The 19,573-nt window shown below is 48.6% G+C and overlaps 1 protein-coding gene across 1 annotated transcript; it reads left to right on the top strand.

Moving 5' to 3' along the window:
* Positions 1 to 6,470: 6,470 nt before the first annotated feature.
* TFE3 (transcription factor binding to IGHM enhancer 3) lies at positions 6,471 to 18,954 on the top strand. Its single transcript, XM_040406140.1, has 10 exons — positions 6,471 to 6,852; positions 11,322 to 11,435; positions 13,049 to 13,271; positions 13,734 to 13,988; positions 14,337 to 14,429; positions 14,556 to 14,673; positions 14,774 to 14,830; positions 17,043 to 17,118; positions 18,259 to 18,406; positions 18,484 to 18,954. Exons 1-10 carry the CDS (start codon positions 6,749 to 6,751, stop codon positions 18,850 to 18,852), a joined length of 1,557 nt encoding a protein of 518 aa, XP_040262074.1. The 5' UTR covers positions 6,471 to 6,748; the 3' UTR covers positions 18,853 to 18,954.
* The last annotated feature ends 619 nt before the right edge of the window (positions 18,955 to 19,573 follow it).

The raw sequence follows: 19,573 nt of genomic DNA, 5'->3' as shown, positions 1-19,573 counted from the left end.
TGGCTCCTCTGTCACAATCAGTGCAGGACATGAGGGTGGAGCCCAGAGGGAGGAGTCTGCACTCCCTTGGCTCACATTGCAAAGTTCGTGGTGGGCAGTCTTTAGTTTTCCCACTTCTAGGGGGGGCGTATTCAGCATCTTCGCGCTCTTGAGAGGGCGTTCTTGACTTTTACCGCTTCTGGGGGGCGTATTCGGCATTTTCGCGCTCTTGAGAGGGCGTTCTTGACTTTTTCCGCTTCCGACAAGCATGGAGAGGCGGCGCCATTTTGCGAATATGGCGAATTAACCCTTTGAGTACTCATAGGCACCGCATGGTGCTTTCTGGCACAGCAATAAAGTCAATTTTCAAGGTTTTTGCACAATCCTCAGATCTTGCAGCACTGTGAAACATGCAATTTGATCCGGTTAGGCACACAATTGGATCCGGTTCTGTTGGCACACAGCTCGATCCTGTTTCAGTGACGCCAAAAATGCAATGAGCCGGACCGTGGTACGGTTACACGGACGCCAAATTATGCAGTGGGTCCGGATATGGGTATATAAGTCTATAGTTTTTGTTTGTGACGCCAATTGCAGCGTGCGCAGGGTACAGTCTCAGGGCCCTTTAAGGTGTTGCAACTCAAGTACCAGGTGAGGATTGCCAGAGTGGTATAATGTCTCTGTGTGGTAGCAGTAATAGTGTCAACGGTGTCTCCTACCTGGGTACGGCTGGACTCCTGGATCCTGGCTCACTTGCAATAAATGAGTGTGTTGCTAGTAGGAGTAATTGAGGGATTTGGTAGCAATGAATGAGATCCAGACTTGGGATATAATTCAACTTGTCTTTACTGGAGGCAGCATTAATCCATATGAGTTACAGCAATAGTCTCTGGTCCCAGCAGGTATTGGCAATGTATGGCAGGGGTCAATATCTCTTCTGCATCTATCATGTGCCTGGAGAATATGGCAGGAATCTGTCTTCTGCTCTGTCTATCTTCTGCTGTGTATGGGCCTGACTAGCTGAGGAGGAATTTGGCTTCTCCTGGTCTCTGGATAGTTACTCACAGTTCTGCTCACAGGGAATGGTTCGTCCTGGAGATCTGGAGGTGCTGCTTGCTGGTCACCAGTTGAGGGTGCAGGCTCAGACTGGGAATGGTGATTTTTGGTCTCAGCCGAGACACAATCCTGGGTTGCGATCCCTAGAACTGGGAGCTCCTACCAGCACAGCCTTCCCCTAGCCGGGGTGGCTGGCACACTCACAGGGAACATTCCACACTCACAGGGAACATTCCACACCTCCTCAAAGAGGGGGAGCTAAACTGGAATGTACTATTCCAGTCTAGATATGCTAAACTGTTACTAAAGCCCTGCTAAACACATTGCTGCCACCTGCTGGTGTACATGGAAATTACAGCAAATACATGTAACAGGCTTAGAAAATGCACATTTGTGAGGAATATTATGTAAAATTACACAGGGTCACAATGCAGATACACTTAACAGGTTGTAGCGGGGTAAAAGAGTTTAGTAACATAACTCTGGGATGTTACACATTCACACACGAGCGGCTTTATTCTTGTCCGACATCAACAGGTGGCGGTTCCCATCTGCCATGAAACAAAGGCTTAACAGTGGCGCCCTCTAGTGGCACGGAGCAAAGCCTGAACCATCATCATCACCCTGTAACGCTCAAAGGGTTATGCAGCTTTCTGATATGATTTACAAGACCATTTTCAAGTTCTCTGCTTTCTGTCACTGAATGGAAACATTCCTGTTGGCATCCAGATTCTGAAAGCCCCATACTGACCTCACGCTTCTCACATCTGAGGGTTTGATGCTGCTGCATCCAGTGCAGACAGGTGACCGCAGCAGCGGCTCCTGCTTGCTACAATGTATCGGTGCAGCCCCCAGGTCCTCACAGAGGATGCTCCAGACTGGATACAATTGTAGCAAGTCTTATGGATTCTCAAGATTCTTCCCATTCACTGACAGCAAGCAGGGATCCTGTGGTCTAGGAGCAACACTTAGAGAATTGTGCATTTTTTTATGGTCAATCTATACTGTTGGGTTAAAGGGGTTGTCAACCCTGGGCACGTCATAGAGTGGTGTGTGTGTGTGTGTGTGTGTGCGTGGAACCCCCAAAATGGAGAAATGGGGGCGGGGGCTTGACATTAGACTTAGTTGACCCAGGGGTCCGGCAACCCCATAGACGCTAGGGTCTCGAGGAGTGGGCGGCTGTACTGTAATCATTCACAAACATGTTACAGCACCCTGGAGAAATGCAGCACTCCCATCATCCTTATCACACCGCCGCCGGGTGTATGGGGTAACCTCCAGCAGTAACTATGGTTAAAGATTTACTACAGAGCCGTAAATATGTAGCTGAGGAAGCATCTAACGATTATTTGCTAATGTCTTCACGCCCAAGGGAGCAATATCCATTCCATTCCTCTATTATTTCTGCTAGTTTGCAATAAAGGTCCAGCTGAGTGTTACCAGTTTGGGGGGGGGGGTCCCTGCACAGTTTAACGCTTTTAATCAGTGATGCCAGTGTCAGACTGTGCAGAAACGCAACCCCAAATGGTAACACCCAGCTGGACCATCGCTACAAACTACTACAGAGCCATCAATATGTAGCCAGAATTAGCAGAGGAAGCCTCTAAGGATTGTTTGCTAATGTCTTCACACCCTGGGGATCAATATCAGTCATAAGGACCAGAACCCCCGGCCCAGCACAGCGTTTCTTAGAGAAGACCCGACACCTCTCCTGACATGTCCGTTTTAGTAACTGCATGCATTCATCATCTAATAACAATTCTGGAGCAGCTATTCTTATAGCTCTGGTGTGACGTTCCTGTATTATTCCTGCTAGAAGTTATGAATGACTTGCCAGCAGTTTGCAATGAAGGACCAGCTGGGTCTTACCATTTGAGGGTGTGTCCCTGCACAATGTGACTGGGAGCACGGATTGAATAATGATAGACTGTACAGGGACACCCCCACAACTGGTAACATCCAGCTGGACCATCACGGCAAACTACCACAGAGCTGTCAATATGTAGCAAGAATTAGTGAAGGAAGTATCTAAGAATTGTCTGCTAATGTCTTCACGCCCCGGGGATAAATATCAGTCATAAGGACCAGAACCTCTGACCCAAAATAGATGCACGGTGCATCCCCAGGCAATAGCAATTCTGGAGCATCTGTTCTTGTGACTCTATGTTGGGTCATTCCTCTGTGATTCCTGCTAGAAATTATGAATGAATTGCCAACAGTTTGCAATGAAGGTCCAGCTGGGTGTTACCAGTTGGGGATGTGTCCCTGCACAGTCTGACACTATCCAATCGGCGCTGCCATTGTCAGACTGCACAGGGATGCAACCCCAACTGGTAACACCCAGCTGGACCCTCATTGCAAACTACTAGCAATCGATTCATAACTTTTAGGAGGAATAATAGAGGAATGACACAACCTAGAGTCATAAGAATACATGCTCCAGACTTGTTATTACATGGGGAATACGAATAGTCACTAATATAGGCATGTCAGGAGATGCGACAGGTCCTCCTTAAAGGGGTTGTTTACAGTAGGCCACAATATCTGATCAGCAGGGCGCCGGAACTACACAGATCTGATTACTGCAATATTCACTTTGGTGGGGGTGCAGGGTGTCGGACCGATCAGACATCGATAGCCGATAGGACAACCCCTTTAAGCCATGCACATTAGATAAATGTCAACTAAACCTGCCAGTCCTGTGTATGGGGGTCTCCCGACAACAGATTAGAACAGGCTGTTGGATTTCAGCATGCCCGATCCTCTCGACCAGCTGCTTCCTCCCCACGTTCTGAGATGTGCGGGGCCGGCCTTGGGTATCTGTGTGCCGGCATATGTCACAGATGGGGACCGCCTAATGTATATGGGGGTGCCCCGACTCTTCCCTGACGGCAGATGTAAGAAGTATCGGGGATATCAGTGTTTAACAGTATAAGAGCGGTGTCTTCCAAAGCACACTCTGTGGCTGTCATGGCACGCTGGGAGTTGTAGTTACACAGCAGCCATAGCACTGCTGATTATAGGCCCTCCGATAAATCGTATCGTCAGTATATATGCCGATAATCTGAGCGTCTGTGATAAGAAAGCGTAGGGTTGTAGAGATGGATCTGGACAGATTATCAATAAGATAATCGGGCGGAGAAGTGCCACTTGAAGGCCCAAAGCCTGAGGCTGCACTACTGAGACAGCTGCCTTATGACACTTGTTGCCATGGAGACCTTGCCTCCATCAGAATCAGCATCTCTTTCCCTCCTACATGGCTGCTATAGTGACACATCCACTCTCATCATGCCCAGTAGTAACCCTTGCATAATAGGGGTTGTAGTTCCTCAAGGCGCTCAAGGTTGAAGATTTCTGCTGTAAATGTCTGTAGTCCGGGGTCTGCAACCTGTAGCACCTCAGATGTTACACATCTACCACTCTCATCATGCTGGCAAATTTCAAGGCATGGTGGGAGTTGTAGTTCCACAAGGGATGTAGAGACCTCTGTGGTGAACGTGGTACGAGAAGGTGGAGACCAGTAGTCTATAACCTGTGGATCCCCCGGTGTTACAGACCTACCACTCTCAAGGTATTCTGGGAGCTGTAGTTCCACCATGGATGTAGCACAAAAGATTGAAGATGAAAAAAAAATGTGTTCTGAATCCTACGGCGCTTCAGCAGTGGTGAAACGACAAATCCCACCATGATGATAGGAGTTGTAGTTTTCCCAAGACCTGGCAGTGCAATAGGGCTCGTTCAGGGCTTGAAGCCCGCGCCCGTGTTGTGGACCGCAATGCACGGGCACCGTCCGTCGGGCAGCCGCATGGGGATCGCAGACCCACTCACTTGAATGGGTCCGCGATCCTTCCGTTCCGTAAAAAGATAGAGCAAGTTCTATCTTTTTGCGGTGCGAAAGCACAGAACAGAACCCCAGAAAGCACTCCTGTAGTGTTCCGTTCTGTTCTTCCGTTCCGCATCTCCGGATTTGCGGACCCATTGAAATAAATGAGTCCGCATCCGTGATGCGGAATAGCCACGAAACGGTGCCCGTGTAATGCGGATCCGCAAATGCGGTCCGCAATACGGCAACGGGCTTCACACGGTCGTGTGAATGAGCCCTCAGTCCTCTTTCGCACAAACGTGTGCGCTCTGTGGCCGTATTGCGGAGCGCATTTGCGGATCCGCAATACACAGGGCGCCGTTCCGTGTGCATTCCGCATCACGGATTCGGACCCATTTACTTCAATGGATCCGCAAATCCGAAGATGCAGAACGGAAGCACGGAACCTTACGGAAGCACTACGGAGTCCTTCTGTGGGGTTTCGGCCCGTGCTTCCGTTCCGCAAAAAGATAGAACATGTCCTATCTTTTTGCGGAACAGCCGGATCGCGGACCCATTAAAGTGAAAGAGTGAAAGAGGCCTCACGTTTTTTGCGTTCCGTATATGGGCTGTTTTTTGCATTCCGTATACGGAACCATTCATTTCAATGGTTCCGCAAAAAAAAACGGAATGTACTGCGTATGCATTCCGTTTCCGTATTTCCATTCCGTTCAAAGATAGAACATGTCCTATTATTTTCCGCAAATCACGTTCCGTGGCTCCATTCAAGTCAATAGGTCTGCAAAAAAAACGGAACACATACGGAATGTACTCAGTATGTCTTCCGTATCCGTTTTACGTTTTTGCGGAACCATCTATTGAAAATGTTATGCCCAGCGCAATTTTTTTCTATGTGTTTTCAGGGTAGGACCGCGCTGCTATTTCAGCGATGTTGGATTCTTCACTCTAGCACAGAACCGTCAGCATATTCGGACACAGAGAACCAAATCGCCCTCCACACACACTCCTGTTGGATATCGAGAGACCGCACCAGTAGTGACGCGCTGATAGCTCCAGTCCGGTAAAAAGGTTTTATTATACTCACAAAGCCAATCTTGGTTTCTTTTATTTGTATCAATTTTTTCTATGTAATTACTGTATACTGTATATGCCATACGGAAAAACGGAACCGGAAACACTACTGAAACAAAAAAACGGATCTGTTAAAAACTGCCCGCAAAACACTGAAAAAGCCATAACGGTCGTGTGAACGAGCCCACAGATTGAGAATCCTGCGAGAATGTGATGCTTAACGTCGGAAAACTAAATACAGCGGCTATTTTCCCGTAAGCCTACGTCAGCCGGTGTTTACATGGCCTGCTTGCGGCCGCGCAGGGTTAACGGATGACGTCCCCCTCCTGCCGGCCATTCATTGGCTGCTCCATTGTCCCTATGTCAGCCCATGCTTGCTGCGGAATTTCCCTCGCCTATGAGTCACCCGTTAACCCTTTGCACGCCGAAGGCCACCACCAGGCCATGGGAAGAGCTGCTCTGCAAGGAGACACCTGATCCAGGACAGCAAGGGTGCAAGTGGTGCGCTCAGCCCAGGGAGGAAGAGTAAAGAGGGAGGGGGCAGCTGAGGCTGCAGGGGAGGAGGGGGGCTTGTTTTGCTCTCTTCCAGTTATGGGAAGTACAGTATGAACTGAGGACCTAGTAGAGAAGAAGACGGAGCGGCGTTATTAGGTAATAGCCCCCGGAGCCCAAATTGACGCCACCTCATAAGGAGACGAAGCGAGCAGCGCCGTCTGATAATCTGCACGCTAGTCCGAGGAAGCGGAGGACACCCGCCTAAAGAGGGGGCCTAAACCGTCGGAGTGACAGGGACCCCCCGAAGTCTGGAAGGCCCCAGCGATGTCTCATGATATAGCGTGTGAGACCCCCAAAGTGCACGACAGCCCGCAGCACACAGTCTATGTCCTGGTGGGATCCAGCGCTGACAGCATCCAGCTGCTCAGGTAACGCGCGCTTGGGTCCAACTTTTTGCACCCACCCCGCTACTTGCGTGGTCGGAGTACGTACGTATGGGCAGCGGGTGATGAGGATGTTGGGGTGCACATAAAAGCAGGATTTTTGGGTGGGCACAGCTGTACCCCACAAACCTATACATTGGCATCGTGGTCCATCGAGATGCCCAGGATGGGGGGGCGGGTGGTTGGCGCTGGATATGTTTTTTGGAAGGGTTATGTAGAAATAAGGGGCGTCTTGCAAAGGTGGGAGGAAAGCGGCGGGATGGAGCAATCCTCTGCTTATGCTTAGTCATTCAGAGACAGGCAGCGGAGGAAGACACATGGATCTATTAATACACGCCGGGCTGTACAGTAAGGGTTAAAGGGGGGCCCCAATTGGAGTGTCTTTGTGTCAAGAAAGGGTTAATTCTCATACCTAACCCCCTGTGGGGGTGAGAATGGCTGACATAAGCAGGACTCTGCCCCGCCGCCTGCTCTGCCTTGAAGTTGTGCAATGAGTAGAAAGTCAGGCAAAGTCTGTGTTGTCACAGTGTGGTGGCCCCCGGCACGCCTGAGAAGGGGCCCCGATGTCGCCCTCTAGCCAAAAAGCCATCATCCCTTTGCAGATAGCTTGTTGTCAGATTTTTGTTGTCAGATCCCATTGATTACTATGGGATCCAGGAATAATCTAATGTGTATGGGAACTATTAGACTGACCCCCCCCCCCCCCCCCCCCCAGAGAGGCGGCGTCAGCAGGCAGCCACTTATCCCTCTGCTCTATTAATATTCATGCCAATTAATGAGTCGGGTTGGCTTTCCTGGACCCCCCAGACCAGTGATGTGCAACCACCATGTCCTGACTTTTACAGACACCTACTAGGGGTTTTAGTTCCAAAACGACTAGAAAGCCACATGTTCCACACTACTGCCCCAGGCTGGTACCGGTTTTATATGCAGATAACCCCCTGTTCAGACTTGTAGACTGTGGCTGAGACATCGGTCCTTCTATAACCTGAGACTGAATGGTCGTGAGGCTGCTCTCAGTTGGCAGACCAACATTATAGTCTGGGGGCTGCTAAGTATGTGCAACTAGTAGAAACTATATTGAGTGATGGTGAGTACCCAGCTATAGAACAGTGCCCTGCCATACAATAGTACTAGGCATAGGATAGTACCAGGCATAGGACATTACCCAACCATAGAACAGCGCCCTGCCATACAATAGTACTAGGCATAGGATAGTACCAGGCATAGGACATAACCCAGCCATAAGACAGTGCCCAGCCATAGGACAGCGCCCTGTCATAGAATAGTACCCAGCCATGGGATAGTACCAGGCATAGGACATAACCCAACCATAGGACAGCGCCCTGTCATAGAATAGTACCCAGCCATAGGACAGCGCCCTGTCATAGAATAGTACCCAGCCATAGGACATTGCCCAGCCATAGGACATTGCCCAGCCATAGGACACACCGCCATAGGGCAGTACACCGCCATAGGGCAGTGCCCAGTCACAGGATAGTATGAGCCATAGGACAGTACACCGCCACAGGACAGTAGCCAGCCATAGAATAGTACACAGCTATAAGACAATACGCGCCATAGGACAGTACCCAGTCATAGGACATTGCCCAGCCATAGGACACACCGCCATAGGGCAGTGCACCGCCATAGGGCAGTGCCCAGTCACAGGATAGTATGAGCCATAAGACAGTACACCGCCATAGGATAGTACCCAGCCACAGGACAGTAGCCAGCCATAGGACAGTACCCAGCCACAGGACAGTAGCCAGCCATAGGATAGTACACAGCTATACGACAATACGCAGCCATAGGACAGTGCCCAGTCATAGGATAGTACCAGGCATGGTACAGTACCAAGCTACAAGGCAGTACGCAAGCATAGGACCGTGTGCAGCCATAGGACAGTAAACACCCATAGGACAGTACTAAGCCATAGAATAGTACCAGATGTAGGACAGTACCCATTCATAAAACATTAGCCAGCCATAGGACAGTATGCAGACATAGGACAGTGCCTAGTATGGGATAGTATATAACCATAGGATGGCGTGCAGCCACAGGACAGCACCCAGATACTGTAGGGTATCACCAGCCATAGGACAGTGCCCACACTGCCCAGCCATTCTGCAACACTCAGTGCAGCTATATGAGGTCAGTAGAGATAGATGTGAGATTCATTTGCATTACAGCGTGGAAAGTCCATGAGAGAAGATGATGATAAGATGGATCCTGCAATGTACAATATTATTGCCGGGCTGTAAAGTCTTATGGCGGTAAGGTTAATGCACGGGGCACATTAGTTTCTTAAAGCAACAGTTCCAGGAAATCTTCATTAAATCCTCCCTCATCCAAGGATGACCACATCAAAGAGCAAAAACTTAATTGGATCTGCTCAGTGAGAAGGCTATTAGACTATGCCTTCAATAACCTTTTCTAGATAAAAGTCCACTCCATTCACATCCAGAGCTGTAATCGAAAATACTTTCTTCAAGGATATTTCAGGACATGCAGAACATTTGGAAGCGATTTCCGAGCGTGACGAGTGAAATGCAAATTAAAAGTACATGTTTCATCTGGTATCGGTGGAAATGCAAACTGTAGATGCAGGCAAAATCCTAAGGTTCCTGGCGCCTGCGCAGCGACACCGACCCACTGGCACAGGCCTGCCATCAAATTGTGACTGGTAGGGGCCCAACTCCTGGGACCAGTCACCATTGCCAGGAACATGGAGACCCCAGTGCCTACGACTGGTAATATATCTCCTAGAGTTACCACACACACTTTTATAGCGTCTCTCAGTCTATAATATGTTAGTGCATTGTCCCTTTAAGCCTGGACCAAGATGGCGGCACGCATAGCTTTCTATTATGCCACTTTGTTATGTCTGTTCCTGGAAAAGCTGGGTGACATAGATATAGACCCCGTGAAAGCTGCCCTAAAATCTGGTATTGCAATAGTTGGTGCTGCCCCCTGGAGGTGGTGAGGTAGTAGTTGCGTTGATTACCACCCAGGACTCCATTAAAGCCGCGTGGTAATCAAAATGGCTACAACACTCCCCCAGGGGTAGAACCTGCCATTGCCATATCAGTTTAAGGGCAGCTTTCATGGCAGCAATATCTGCTGTCACCCAGCTTTTCCAGGTACAGACATGTGGCTGAATGGAGAGTGGTGCATGCCGCCATCTTGTCCCAGGCTTAAAGGGACAGTCCACTAATATAATATAAGCTGAAATGCCATAAAAGTGTGTATTGCCTTTCTAAGGGATAGCGTTTATTACTAGTCGTATTTGTATGTTCTTGGTACTTGTGGGGGTCCTAGGAGTTGGGCCCCCACCTTTCACAAAGTGATGTCCCCTCCCTTCAGTTATTTATGATATGTGGGGTACAACAGAAGGGCAGGAAAGCTGGGCCATATGCCAGACGCAGTTACTTCCCAAATTATTGTTGTGTGAACCAATAAAATGTTCTAGAAAGAGCTGGATGTCATGAAATACAACTAGTGCATATAGAAAGTGGTCACCCATAGCGACCAATCAGATTCCGGCTCTCATATTTTTAAGACAAGTTGGAAAATGAAAAGAGGCGATTTGATTGGTTGCTATGGATAAGTGTTCCACTTGCTGGGGTACAAAGGGAAAGGAAACCAAGGACCCATTGCAACCAATCAGATTCCAGCTCTGATGTTTCTAAGCCAAGCTGGAAAATGAAAGAAGCCATTTGATTGGTTGCTATGGGCAACTGTTCTACTTGCTGGGGTACAAAGAGAAAGTGAACCATAGCCACCAATCAGCTTTCAGCTTTCATTTAAAAAAGAGTCATTGAGCAATGAGACCTGTGATCTGATTGGTTGCTATGGGTAACCTCTTTCTGTTTCTGTCTCAACATGCCCTTCCCTCAGGAGATAAGCGGCTCCCAGAGGGAATGGTTTACCCCCTTCTGCTCATTAAAAACACATTGCCAATAGCTTCTTAAAGTGTATGGGCAGTTATATTTCCAGAGATGTTAAAATTATTTTTTAATATATGCAAATAAGCCTCTGGGAGCAACGGGGGCGTTGCTGTTACACCTAGAGGCTCTGCTCTCTCTGCAATTTCTGCACCCTCTGCACTTTGATAGACAGATTCACTGCCTGGACCTGTGAAAGTGCAAGGGGAGAGGCAGTTGCAGAGAGAGCTGAGCCTCTAGGTGTAATGGTAACGCCCACGTTGCTCCCAGAGGCTCATTTGCATATATTAAAACATCATTTTTCTCAGCAATGCGGGCACATATGAACATGGGACCAACACAGATGTCTTCAGCTGCCAAGTGCACATGTAACAGGTCAGCCAGTGTCATAGGGACAATACTGCTGACAGATGCCCCTTTAAGAAGCCTGGCCATGTCTCATTGCGAGAGGCCTGTATCTTAGGAGGACTAATGTGTTTCCTTTTTCTTTTTTTCTCATCACAACAGTCTGAGCCCCATATTGCCCGAATCCGGCATCGTCGCCGACATTGACGAAGAGACCGCCCTAGAGCCGAGCGAGGAACAATTTTACCAGCTGAAGAGCCAGCCGATCCCTTCGAGGTGAGACACAGGATGGGTTCATCCCAGACACACACAGAAAGAATGCATGACATAGGCATAAATGTGACATCCAGTCCCCGCAGTCAACAGGAAAAAGGAGATAAGCGTCAGACATCCAGCAGAAAAACAGCCGCACTGATAATTCCGGGCGTGCTACAAGATAAGCCGCCACACGCTCAGCATTTTCCAGTCTAGCAGCGAAGCCAAAATATTCCTCACGAATAGAGAAAATTACAGGGGCTTTCCATGTTTGGATGAAACCCTCCAGACAAAATCTTATACACTTTCTTATGCCGAGGGGGCGGGGCATGACACAGGGATTCAAAGAACCCCATTGAGCGTCATGCTTTGCCCCCTCTGGCCCTGTATTAGGCATCACAAAGGGTACATATTTTAGCAGGAGTATTCTTTTAAGAGCTCATGCACACGACCGTATGTATTTTGCGGTCCGCAAAAATCGGATCCGCCAAAAATACGGATGACCCCTAATAGAACAGTACTATCCTTGTCCCTAATGCGTCCGGAAATATGGACATACGGAAACGGAATGCACACAAAGTAACTTCCGTTTTGTGGACACATTGAAGTGAATGGTTCCGCATACGGTCAGCAAAAATAAACAGAACGGACATGGAAAGATATTACGTTCGTGTGCATGAGCCCTAAGTGTTATGATGCCTCCGTTGGTTGTCACTCAAACACAGGCGGAACCTGGCACACTTTGGGCAGCACCAGGTTACGGCAGTCGCATAGAGCTGAATGGAGTGGCAGCTTGCATGCATGGCTCCATGCACTTGAAGGACCCTTGTTCTCGTGATCAATGGGGGTCCCGGGGGTCGGACCCCCACCACTCCGATGCTTATCACCTTTAAGGTGCCCATATACTTTAGACCGCCATTCCTCCCTACTTCTCCATGCGCACTCCACTCTGACCAGCATGCACGTGCTTAAAATGGCCAGCGGTGCGACCACGCGGCGCGGTAGGCAGTGGAGTACCGCATGGCCATATGAGCCGCAGCGGGCTCTAATGAAGCTAATTGGGAGCGCACTGTTTAGTCGGTCTGCCCTGTTAATGGCCGCGTGGTATTGCGTACCCTAAGCCACTGCCAATCTGCAGGTCTGGATGACTTACAGCCAGGCCGCATTAACGCGGCCATGCCCGTGTTGTGGATCCGCACACCACGGCCACTGGCAGTGTGCACCCCGCATGGCGGTGCGGACCCATTATCTTCAATAAGTCAACGATCTACAAGATGCTGTTAAAGATACGGAGGCGCGGACCCGGAAGCCCCATAGTTTTTTGCAGGCCATGGATCTCGTGTCTCTGCCTTCTGCTCTCCCTATAGGGAATGTCACGCCGTTGTGTAACGCACTTTCAGGGAAGCCAAGTTTGCATAATTAATGCGTGATTGTGAAATTAGAGACAGCTCACTGTGCATTTACATTTCTCAGAATGCAGACTATTGCCGGGTGATGATTTGGGAGTATGAAGTAGTCTGTAATCCACTTCTTGCCATAAGTTGCTGCCATCTCCTTCCCCTGTGCTTTATACTACAGCTCTGCTTGCACTGTAGGGACTCTGTTTTAACCCTTTTTTTTCCCACCCCTAACAGTCAGACCCCATCGCAGTCCCCTCAGTCCTCTTTTCAGACCCCGAGCACAATGTCTTCGCGGATCCTGCTCCGGCAGCAGCTGATGAGGGCCCAGGCCCAGGAGCAGGAGAGACGAGAACAAGAGCAGAAAGCTGCCCAGATCGCCACGCCATCCACACCGGCCATCAGCGTTAGTACTGGTGGCCGACCCACCGCTGCGCAGGTGCCCTTGGAGGTCTTAAAGGTAAGGGGGATGAATTACTCAAATTGTGTAGCACTGACATGTTCTATGTATAGCGGTATATATATATATGGGCGCAGGTCAAAGTTTGGGCATGACTAGTGCCAGTCATGCCGGATCTTTGACCTTCACCCATATATACCAATATATATGCCGCTCAAATATGATTTCACCGTGTCAGATGAGATTCCGTCTATGTGAGCTCCTGTGATATCACTGGCCCGGCCTGAATGGGAGGATGAAGGTAGTAGTCTTGGGGGGTAGGTTGTATTGTGTATTTACTGGCTGTATACTCCACTGGATCTTTAGAATGGCCTCATTCCTGTCTAGAAGATGGAAGGTACTTTATTTGACTTGTGCAGGTTTGGTGATGTCATCCTCCAGGAATGAGGTCATCGCCCACATCTGAACAGTTGTGTTTTACATGTACTGATCAGTCTCCATTTTTTGCTGTGTTTTTTGCAGGTCCAGACCCATTTAGAAAATCCGACAAAGTATCACATCCAGCAGTCTCAGAGACAGCAGGTCAAACAGTACCTGTCCTCTACCACCATGGGGGCCAAGATGCCCTTACACACCTCTGCCCCAACTACCGCTACAATTAACCCTGCCTCTGCCGGAGCATCACCGCAGCCCGAACAGAACTTGCTCCCTACGGCCAGCAGCGCTCCTAACAGCCCCCTGGCAATGCTGAATATTGGCTCCAATTCTGAAAAGGAGGTAGGTACTTATGGAGGCGTCCATTCAGACATACTATAGAGTTAGCCAGTGCTGCTAAAGGGGGGGGGGCGTTCCCTTTTTTTATCGTCAGTGGGAACTTTTTCCAGGACTTCAATAGACACCATAATGTTAGCAAATGGGAATAGGGAATTGTCCCAAAGGTTTCATGCATCCCACAAGCATCGTCAGGATGGTAGTACTGGGGTGAGCAGGCCAAAGTAGAGGCCTCCAATTGGTAGGTGGTTGGGACACTAGACTTCTCGGCATACCTTGTGCCGCTAGTACATGGTTGAAGATCCACTCACCATGTATTTTTTTTATTTAACATGCATGTGTCTGTCTTTTTAGATTGATGATGTCATCGATGAGATCATAAGCCTGGAGTCCAGCCTCAATGACGAATTCATGGGATTCGTGGAAAGAGGGAATCTACCCAGCACAGTAAGCGATATGCCATATTTCTCTTGTTATGATATTTGGTAATATTTAGGGGCAGTGACCCGTAGGGATTACATAAGACAACATCAATATCATAACTTATACGTAACGCGTGTGATATCTTTTCAGCTTCCTGTGTCCGGTAACCTCTTGGACATGTATTGTGCTCCTGGAATGACCACTCCTGGCATCACTGTGAGCAACTCCTGTCCGGCCGACCTGCCCAACATTAAGAATGAATACTTAGGTAAGTGGAGACGCTCGTCGCTTCGTCTTTTTGGCAATACTTGGCGTTGTGGATTAGTTAAAAAAAAAGCTCAACTCCGTTTCATTCTCCTCCCCCACAGAGCACGACACGAAACAAATGATGAAGGAGCGGCAGAAAAAAGACAATCACAATTTAAGTAAGTACGGTAGAGGAATGGAGGGATAGGAGAAAAATGTATTCAGGTATTCCATTCTAGGCTGGTAATACATGTAGTATAGATCTGTCAGATGGCAATGGCCGCTGCCAGTTCTACCAGCTGTGGTCCAAATGCCATAACAATGACACTGTATTACCTGCACTTCTATGCCTGGATAGAAAACCTCCAGCAGGAGAGACACTGTATTAACTGCACTTCTATGCCTGGATAGAAAACCTCCAGCAGGAGAGACACTGTATTACCTGCACTTCTATGCCTGGATAGAAAACCTCCAGCAGGAGAGACACTGTATTACCTGCACTTCTATGCCTGGATAGAAAACCTCCAGCATGAGAGACACTGTATTACCTGAACTTCTATGCCTGGATAGAAAACCTACAGCAGGAGAGACACTGTATTACCTGCACTTCTATGCCTGGATAGAAAACCTCCAGCAGGAGAGACACTGTATTTCCTGCACTTCTATGCCTGTACAGAAAACCTCCAGCACGAGAGACACTGTATTACCTGCTCTTCTATGCCTGTACAGAAAACCTACAGCAGGAGAGACATTGTATTTCCTGCACTTCTGTGCCTGTATAGAAAACCTACAGCAGGAGAGACTTTGTATTCCCTGCACTTCTACCCCTTTACAGAAAACCTACAGCAGGAGAGACACTGTATTACCTGCACTTCTATGCCTGTACAGAAAACCTACAGCAGGAGAGACATTGTATTTCCTGCACTTCTATACCTGTACAGAAAAGCTCCAGCAGGAGAGACTTAGTATTCCCTGCACTTCTACTCCTTTACAGAAAAGCTCCAGCAGGAGAGACATTGTATTACCTGCACTTCTACTCCTTTACAGAAAACCTCCAGCAGGAGAGACATTGTATTTCCTGCACTTCTACTCCTTTACAGAAAACCTCCAGCAGGAGAGACATTGTATTTCCTGCACTTCTATACCTGTACAGAAAAGCTCCAGCAGGAGAGACTTAGTATTCCCTGCACTTCTACTCCTTTACAGAAAACCTCCAGCAGGAGAGACACTGTATTACCTGCACTTATATGCCTGTACAGAAAACCTCCAGCAGGAGAGACATTGTATTTCCTGCACTTCTACTCCTTTAGGCTACTTTCACAATTGCGGCAGAGGAATCCGGCAGGCAGTTCCGTCGCCGGAACTGCCTGCCAGATCCGTCAAAACGCATGCAAACTGATTGCATTTTAAGACTGATCAGGATACTGATGCATTGCAGGAACAGATCCGTCTGTCCATTTGTCATACGGACAAACTGATCCATTTTGATTTTTTCTCACATTTTTACCGGTCTGCGCATGTGCAGACCGGAAGGACGGATCCGGCATTCCGGTATTTTGAATGCTGGATCCGGCACTAATACATTCCTATGGAACAAAATGGCGTTCAGGCAAGTCTTCCGTTTTTTTGGCCGGAGATAAAACCGTAGCATGCTGCAGTTTTATCTTTTGCCTGATTAGTCAAAAAAGACTGAACTGAAGACATTCAGTTCAGAATGCATGGGGATAAAACTGATCAGTTCTTTTCCGGTATTGAGCCCCTAGGATGGAACTCTATGCCGGAAAAGAAAAACGCAAGTGTGAAAGTACCCTAACAGAAAACCTCCAGCAGGAGAGACACTGTATTTCCTGCACCTCAACTTCTAGCAAACTTATCATTACTGAGAGGGCGGAAGAACTTTTTCGGACATGTTCACTACGTACACAACACCTACCCCCTACATTTTTTCACATGATCTTTGCATTTTACATCATCGTCTGTCTGCTGGCGTTTCCTCAACAGAAATGTCTGCAAACACAAAGAGCTGGTGAGGTTGAGGGGTTGGCAGCAAAATCGGAAAAAAAAAACAACAAAGTGCATTGTCAACCGGAACAACACCCTAACTGGCCTGACTGGTTCTGTCGGCATTCCTGTAACATTAGGGAATATCTTCCAGGCCTGGAGGTGCAGCTGATCTGCTCATACACGCTCAGCAATGGCAACCATTTCCTAGGCAGCGCAGTCCTCGCTTTTACGGACACCTCTCCTCCCTGTTATACAATTAAACACGGAGCCTGCCTGCCCATAGGTTGCAACCAGTTCTAATAATATGAGCGACACCGTCGTTTCCAGTCTCACCAGTTTTTAGCTATGTCACCCAGTGCATTCTGAACGCATTTCTTCCCTTTGCAGTTGAACGTCGTCGAAGATTCAACATCAATGATAGAATCAAAGAACTGGGGACGCTCATCCCAAAATCCAGTGACCCGTAAGTCTGTACAGCAGTGTAATATTATTTCTCTACCTCTCGTGGCTCTACAGTCCACTTGTCTTTATAGAACTGGATATGTAGGACCTCATGATATGGATGGACTATGGGTCAACACTACTATGTAATATATGGAACCATGCCCTAAGGAGACATATGTCCAGATCTGGCTTGACCACCGATAAATATTGGCAGGTCGGGCACTGCCCTTGTCTATCTGCCCATTCTTCTCCACCAGTTCTGGTCTATATCCTCTTCTCTTCTCACACATATACTAGCATGCTCCTTTCCTACCATTCAGACTATGGGTACAGTGCCCTATTTGTAGCATATCCAGCAGGGTGGTCACCATCTGTTGCAATACCCAACCCATTAGGGCTACAGGACAACTTTGGTGGCACGAGATGAAGATCGCCATGTCCCATTGCAACATCGCATCTGATGATTGTCAATGACGCCTGTGATGGCTAACCTCCGGCACTGTGGTAAAACTACGACTCCCAAGATGTACACTTGCTTGGCTGTTCTCAGAACTCCATAGAAATGAATGGAGCATGCTGGGAGTCGTAGTTTCACCACAGCTGGAGTGTCGGAGGTTAGCCATCACTGGCCTAGCCATATATCCCAGGAAGATTGCTTTGTTGCCAATTACACGCGGGTCTATCAATTAGTCCATGCTTTTTTACCCCACCGTCCTTTTTTCATTTGAGTGCAGCCAAAATCTCATCTCTAGTGTCATGTCTTAAAGGGGTTATCCCCCGATTAATGGAAATCCTAAATCACATAGAACATGGCAATCTCTTTCTAACAAAGCTAGAACCAGCCCTGGACCTCACATGGATCCAGAGATCTCCCCATTCATTGCTCTGCTACATTTAGGTCAAGCTGTCAGCTTAGGGGGCGTGTCCTTTCGCAGAGGGGCGTGTGCTGTCTGCTGCAGCACGTGCTTCCGTCTTAGTGAGCAGGACAGCAGGTGGCGCTATACAGACGGATTTCAATGGATAACTCAGCGGCTATACTAAATGTTTAATTACGTGCAATTGCAAAAGTATTCAGATCCAGGCGCTGGTTTGAAAACCGTAGACTATTTTATGTGGGACAACCCGTTTAAGTCTCCCATCTCGTCCTTACCCCCGACAGGGAGCTGCGCTGGAACAAAGGCACCATCTTGAAGGCCTCGGTAGAGTACATCCGGAAGCTGCAGAAAGACCAGCAGCGGGTGCGCGAGCTGGAGGGCAGGCAGCGTAAGCTGGAGCACCTGAACCAGGGCCTGCTGCTGCGTATACAGGTAACGTATATAGGAAGTAGATTCCGATGCCAGATGTATGGCAGCGCCCCGCTGATCCATCCTGGAATATCTTGCAGGAGCTGGAAATGCAGGCTCAGATACATGGCATTAGAAGCTTTCCGCCATCCACTATGTCAGCAGATGTTGTTCCCAAGGTAGAACCAATCTCCGAAGTGGTGCCCGGATTTGACGCCCAGACCGCGCGGCCCCTGGACCCCTCCACCCTGGATCTGGGCACGCTCCACTTCTCAGACCAGCTGAATGACTTAGTTCACGAGGGCCTGAATTATCACCTGAGCCTGACTGGGGACTCGGCCTTTGCAGACATTCTTATGGACGACGTGATCTCTCCGCTCGGAGGGGATCCTCTTCTCTCTTCTGTCTCTCCCGGAGCGTCTAAGACCAGCAGCCGCCACAGCAGCTTCAGCATGGAGGACGACTCGTGATCCGTGCGCAGAAGCTTTGACTTTAACAGATTGGACTCTTTTAGTATTTCTCACACCAGGAAATCCCAGACCTCCTCCATTCCACCAGGCGTATTCTTCTTCCTCTCAAAAAAAATAAAAATAAAATCACTCCAGGAACCGATATCACCCTGACGGGGGCGATACTGGGAAGAGGACCGGACACGGGCAAGCGGAGACTTGGTAGAGGAGAAGGTCATTCCTAAACCTTTCAGGAGCATGGTGGGTGATGGATCTAAATCATGGAGGCTGGTCATCATGTGATGGGCATGGAGAGATGGTCGTATAACGTCATAGAATACGTGGCACAGTACAGTAGGTGGGCAGAAGAATGACATACAGGGTGGTCTGATGATGAACGTTCAGCTGGGTGCACAACATGGCATGAGATGGTGCTCAAGATGATAGAGTATCATAGGGCATTATATAGCAGATGCCATCCTCGGACATGGACATGACGGCACCTGGTAATAATCAGTGATACGACCCACAATGCAGTGGAAACCCCTTGTTCCTCTGGGGTGCCCCATATATACAGGGCATAGAAACTAACCCCGTATAGAGCATCGCTCGCTGCTTGCCTGGCAGTCTGGGTCCTTACCAAGTCCTCACCTTAGACAAAAGCACTAATATAGATAAAAAGTGGAATTTGGGTACAATTTGGCAGTATGGGTGTATTGTGGTTGCCGCCTAGATGGTCATT

This window comes from Bufo bufo, chromosome 8 (assembly GCF_905171765.1).
Source record: "Bufo bufo chromosome 8, aBufBuf1.1, whole genome shotgun sequence".
In the NCBI taxonomy this organism is placed as follows: Eukaryota; Metazoa; Chordata; class Amphibia; order Anura; family Bufonidae; genus Bufo; species Bufo bufo.
The sequence above is the reverse complement of the archived record's forward strand: the minus strand, read 5'-3'. Positions and strand labels throughout refer to the sequence as shown.